The 6,624-nt window shown below is 36.7% G+C and overlaps 1 protein-coding gene across 1 annotated transcript in view; it reads left to right on the top strand.

The window, feature by feature from the left end:
• The window catches only part of LOC119426522 (sodium/hydrogen exchanger 9-like), a 137,415-nt gene that overhangs the window by 2,386 nt on the left and 128,405 nt on the right, over window positions 1-6,624 (top strand). The window contains exons 3-4 of the mRNA XM_037694087.1: window positions 3,537-3,614; window positions 3,765-3,841. Of these exons, the coding sequence (XP_037550015.1) occupies window positions 3,537-3,614; window positions 3,765-3,841 (155 nt within the window). The remainder of the gene's footprint in view (window positions 1-3,536; window positions 3,615-3,764; window positions 3,842-6,624) is intronic.

Genomic DNA, 6,624 nt, shown 5'->3' with positions numbered 1-6,624 from the left:
TAGATAGATAGATAGATAGATAGATAGATAGATAGAAGGATAGAAGCTGTTCCTCAGTCTAGTGGTTCTACCTGTACAATTAATGCTCCTTGAACTCCTTCCTGAGAGAAGCAGGGCAAAAAGTGTGTGTACTGGGTGAGTGGGGTCTTTCATGATGCAGGTGACCCTCTTTCTGCAACTAGAGGTGTAATATATGTATAAGGTAAATGGACTGTACTTGTATAGCACCTTTCTATCTTGTCAAGACACTCAAAGTGCTTCACACTACAATCTGTATATATATATATATATATATATATATATATATATATATATATATATATATATACATACATACATACATACATACATACATACATACATACATACATACATACATACATACATACATACATACATACATACATAAATAGACATGAGTCCATGAGTCCACCTGACATAAATAGACATGTATATATGTGTGTGTGTATGTATGTATGCATGTATATACGTATATATTTATGTATGTATACATACAAACATAAATACATACATACACACACACAGACCTAAGCATACATATACATACTGTACATACATACACTTACATGTATTTTCGCTGCGCTTAACTGTGCAATGACAATAAAGCTGATTCTGATACATATTGAGACCTAAATCTCCACAAAGTTTGACATAAAATTAAATCTGTTCATAAAAGCTCCTGCAACATTGATTTGTCTAATTATCTGGTCATGAATAAGTGCAGAAAGGTACGAGCAGCTTTGTGAAATGGTAAGCTTCATTCGGCTGCTCCCTTCTGCAGGTGTTGCCACAGTAAGAAAACTTGCATGAAAACGTTTGGCAATTGTTTTACTCTTGATGCCCTTTCAGATGCAGCCAGGGCTCAAACACACAACCTCAGGATTGCAAGACCGCGACACTGACCACTAAGCTATCGCAACCCCAGATAAAAAGCAAAGAATTAATGTTTCAAAATAAAATTTCTTCCTTTTAGTCTCTTAACATAATTTATTAGTTTTATAAACCCACTTTCGTCAGTGGATTTCTTTGGCAGCTCACCTGAAGCCTCTGTATTAGAATGCTTTATGTCACATTTATGGTTGTTTTTTAAGGCAGACAACCTTGTCTAAATAAATTCTGAACTTAGCAAAACACTTGAAGTTGTTTTTACGAGAGGAAGGATGGGCGTCTTTTAACATCTTTCTGCCATTTTAGATGCTAAACATAGTTTAACAAATGTTCCTGCTGTCACTGGTTAGGATCTGTTTTGAAAAATGATGACATATATTCAACAAAGGGGGAGCTGGAGGGTTTGGTTGTTTCCAGCACCACATTAGCATTAGCCAACATCTGCCAGCAGGTGCAGCACTGGAGCTGTTTGTTGTTTACCTAATCTGTTCAGATGGAGATCATTAATTCTCCTGATACCCATTACAGTTTCACTTATACTTTTTTCTATTTTCTATAGACTGTGTTTGATTTCCTCTGGTGGGTATTTGTGGTTCTGGGTAAACTGCTGATCTCTTTTCAGTCTCATGGATGCTTGCTGTGATGTGTCACGATTGAATGATTTATGCCTTTTAGCAGTTTTCCATACTGGGATTCCCTCTGAGAGAGAGCTTTTGCTATATTTTCACTGGGTTGATGCTGTTGTGGTATTAGAAACTGATTGTGTTCAAAGTGCTAATATACATTTGGTGGCGTTTATCATGCAACCCACTTTGAACGCATAACAGTTTATCAGTTGGAAGATGCTGCTTTAAGCTACAGAGCTGCAAACTGTTAATGTCATAAACGTTAAAGAAAAAAATCTGACTCCACTGCTACACAAATTAGAGTTTTCAGATTTACCTTGGGTTTTACTGAAGTTCTGTTTTCTAGCTTCCTTCCACATTTTAGTGGTTTGATCAGAGAGATTTCACACTACATAGGCAGAACAACAAGCTGTATCACCACTTTAGCCACAGAGTCTCTAACCAGCTTGAGAGAACGGGGCGCGCATTTGGAAATTTATAGTTTAATCTTAAGGTGATTTTTCAACCTGAGAGAAAGCACGTCATGAACCTTGCAAATAATCCAGGCCAAGTGTAACTCTTCACTAATGGCTTCGACTCCTTTGGTCAGTCGTGAAAGCTGGGGTCTCATTATCAAACCAGCAGAGGCTACCACAGAGGCCATTACATCGGTCAGGCTGCACGCAGCCTTCAAGCCATTAGGCCTGATGCATATGGGGAGCTAGCAGAGAGAGATAAGGATTTCATTGCATTACTGAGTCCATTATGTGCCACTGGGGAGTACAGCATTAAAGTTTGTGGTCTGATTAAATTTAGTGCTGCTCGGCTGAAGAGGCAATTAGTGCATGCAGCATACCTCCATCGTCGACTCCATGGTGCAGGTGGCCCTTAAAATAAAACTACCAGGATATGCATAATTTATTGATTGCAGAGTCTGTATTAGTTTTGTGTTTATCACACGCTGCTTGCATAGAATAAAGAAAATGCATTGATACTGTGCAGCGTGGGTAATTGCAGCTAAAAAAAATAATTTATACTGGGCAGTGTTATGGGAGCAGAACAATTTGTAGCTTTAACTAACAGTTCAAATGTTGAATTACTGGAAAAAATAGGGACTCGCCCATTTCTACAAGGAGGTCTGTAGATTTATACGGCAATTTAAAAAACATGCAGTTTTCAGTGTATTCGCTAATTCACTTGGGGCAATATTCTTAAAATGCGACGTGCACTGGAAATAAGACATTTCTAGAGACTGTATTTTGCATCTAAACTATTGTGCAAATTATTCAGACCTTGGGTTTTAAGGCAGATTTTAAAGGTCCATATGTCTCTTTAACATCTTTTATTTGGATTGAAATGAAATTGACATGGGTTTATATTTTGAGCAAAGTAAGAAAACCTTATGGGATGGTGAAATCAGGAAATAAAGTGTCTTTCTTACTGTTTGAAATGACTGTTTGCTTACAAATGTGCCCACGATGATGAGGTTTGCATCAGGGTGAATGAGCTACAGAAATGATTTCCCTCATTTGTCTTGAAAGTAACTTGTTGGTTATACTACAGCGTGTGTGTAATACTTAAATTAGCTTATTTCTTAAGTAAATTCTATCAGCTATGCTTGACACTTTGGATTGTGCTTTGCTTTACTCATTTGAAGTCGGGACACACTGGCAGTGTGAGTGCAAACTCAGTTAAATGTACCAAACTCAATCAAAAGAACAAACAGGCTTTTAGGCAATTAAATGCCAAAAAATTCAATGTTCTTATATGAAGCATTTATTCTAGTGCTCCAATTTAAGTGTTGAATTTCTCGTTATTTCGATTAACAACAACTGATATAATTCACTTTTTGTGAAAAGAAAAACATTTTTTGTGGGAATCATCAAAAGGAGCATGTGCCTGTCTGCCTAAACAGAAGTAAACGTTGTGTACAATCTGTCAGCGAGTTGCATTCAGTAAACCGAGTCGTCTTACTCCCAGAGGATCCCTGTCAGGCATCAACTAACATGCTGTCTTTTACAGGTGACCTTTGACCCAGACGTCCTTTTTGATCTCTTCCTGCCAACTATCATCTTCTACGGAGCTTTTACCCTGAATCAGGTGAGACCGCTGTTGTAGCATCCCCCTCAAAGTAGAAAAGACAATTTATCCATTCATTTCCATTTTTATGCTTACAAAATTGATTTACTGTAAATCAATAATAATTTTTCACGAGTGTTACTAACTGTATTGTCTTCGTTGATGCTTCAGAAACGACTGATTCAGAATTTGGGCTCTGTTCTCACATATGCATTTTTGGGCACCCTAATCAGCTGTATCTGTATAGGGTAAGTATTGCTTTTAATTTACAAACACACACAAATAATCACAAAAAACGTTTGATAAATAATAATATAGCTTTTGTCTTTTAGCAGTAAACCATTTTAACTCAAGATGTCCTATTTACTGCTAATTATTTTTGCTTGTGTGTGCACATTTTTTTATATCTGTATGTAGAATGTCTCTTTCCTTGATCATACAGATTTTCATAATATCAGAAGCAGCACAGGTGCAACTAATAACATGAATTAATATTCTGTAAATGCCCCGGTAATCAGTTTCTGTGTGTCAGCATGTGGAAAATCATTACCCTGGACCTGATGAGCTGAGCTAAAATGACTCACACCTGTGCTTTTCATACAATGATAAATTACACTCTTTGGAAGAATAAAACGCTCTTTTGTTTCTGAACTTTACCAGATATGTTCAAAAGTGCTGAAAGCCTTCTGATTTAAGTTTTTGCCTTTTAAAGCATGGATTTTTCAGAGTGCCAATTGTATAGTGTTGCTATTCTGTCTTGCTGATGCTAGATGGCACTCTCAGTCTTTGGAGAAAATGAATCTTTTTCCAATCAGTTGAGATTGTTTTTTTTTTTTTTTTATTAGTTTATTTATTTATTTACCTGCAGTAATATAAACTCCATATTCACTATATTTCCTCCAACAAAAAAAAAATGTTTTGCAGCGTTTACTGGGGTTGAATACTGACTCATCTCATCTATTAAAAGATTAGTAGATACGAAGATTAATAATCTGGTGTTTTATTCCGTGCATTTCAAACATTTGTGGATTTTTCTTACTATTTGTTCTCAAGTTACTATATTGTAAAGTATTTGTGCTTCCATGTACGCCAGCGGGACGGGACTGGTTCAGACATGTTGCTTTTCTTAGAGGCAACAAAGCTTGACTCGAGGCCTGTATGAAGAAACATATGACTCTACTCTTCTAGTCTATTTACATACATTTATGCTGATTGATTAGTTAGATTACATCTTACAAAAAATAATAAATGATAAACACTGCATCTTTGTTAAGCTATTAATCACTTGGCTGAGAGCTCTGCTTGACTTTTGGAAATTTAGCACCAATGTTGCAACTTTTTTAATCTTCTTTCAACTTTCTACTGCAGTACATTATATTTGCACCAAATAAGCATAGCAAAATGATGCAGTGGTATTATTATTATTATTTTTTTTATTACTAGAACGGTCAATTATAATCCTGTTTAAAAGTATTCACTTAAAATGTATTCTAAGTGTAATTATCTCTGTTTCTGCACCCGAAGCTAGGTAGAAAAATGTATGAACGTGTAAGTTGCTCATTTCTCTGCAACATCACCGAGGCACTGCTAGATCCAACTATTATTAGACTACAGCTGTGTGCATCATTACATTAATGTATTGCAGGTGTACCCTTAAGGTGCAGAAAGAAGATTTTACCTTGTTCTCCTAATTATGATTCTTGCTGTGTTTAATGGCCTTGAAATAATTAAAGAACACTCTTTCACATAAAGCTTCAGCTTAGCTTTGGTTGCAGTTGTCTGAGTTTAGTATCTACAAAATTAGGTCTATAAAAAGTTTGCTCCTTTTTAATTTTGTTTGGTCATAAAGAGGTGCATTTATAAAGGGCTGCTTCAGACTGAGGCATGCTTACATTTAAGGGATTAAAGTGCTAGTTTAGATCTTTTCAAGTGGAGTTTCATGGATAAGTTGTGAATAAATCATGTTTGTTCTAGATAGCTCTGAAGAACTTCAGATGGGAGAAGTAGGATTTAATTCTGCCCAAACTGACAAGCTAATGGCTAATCTGAGCAGAACATTGATTAATGCTGTATTAGGCACTATTTACACGATAACAATCCAATGAAAACATAACTTTTTCCCCATTTTTATTAATACATTTACATGAAAACGTTTTCATTACAATCTTTGTTTACACTGAAACGGTAGACGTGGGAAAGGTGTAATTCCCTCGCCGCGTCACTAGTTGATGATATGTTCTTGAAACTTGAAACTCTAGCTCATGACAAACCAAAAGTGTTGGTTGTTTTTCTGATTCTTCTCTCATCACTTAAATAATAAAGTGTACAGTCCACCTTTTTTAAGACATCAACCGGCGATCTCATGGCTGTCCGTTCCCCCTCGATGTAAGGGCAAAGTTCCTTACTCCAAGCGACATGGCTTCTCCCTCCATTCCTTTTCACCAACTACGTTGTTTACAAAGTTATCCCACCACTGGCTTGTCCTCCCAGGTTACGTCCAGTAGCGCCTCCTAGCCGTGTTTCTTCTTCGCATACATCTGTTAAGTAACAGAGTGGAGCTGTATGAGATCCGTCTTCGATGATTTAAGTAAAGAGGTAGAAAATGAGCACTGTGTTGAAGAGCCGTAGTTAGATTTATAAGAGGCATAAGCACAAACAATACTTTGGTATCCGCCATTGTCGATAGTTTCTTCTTCTGTGGATTGTAGGAAGCCGTTATGTTTTGCGTCATACTGCACATGAGCCAGGGATTCCCTGACAGAATATATCTTTTTTTTCTGTTTACACGACAACGGACACTGGGATGTTTTTGAACCATTGCTCTCTGGAACCTGTTCTCAAATCGTGCCATTGTCAGAGAAAATATTCACTATTTTTGTGTAAATGAACAGAACAAATGCAACGAACCTCTTCCATTTTCACCAGAAATCGTTTTCGTGTAAACAGGGTCTTAGAACACACCCTGTTTACATGAAAAAACAGGCGAAGCCTCTTGGACGAGGGGCGAAACGTTTCTTTTTTAACAAAAAAA

This window comes from Nematolebias whitei, chromosome 20, assembly GCF_014905685.2.
Source record: "Nematolebias whitei isolate Nwh7 chromosome 20, NemWhi1, whole genome shotgun sequence".
NCBI classification, from domain to species: domain Eukaryota; kingdom Metazoa; phylum Chordata; class Actinopteri; order Cyprinodontiformes; family Rivulidae; genus Nematolebias; species Nematolebias whitei.
Note: the sequence above shows the minus strand (reverse complement) of the source record. Positions and strands in the feature narration are given on the sequence as shown.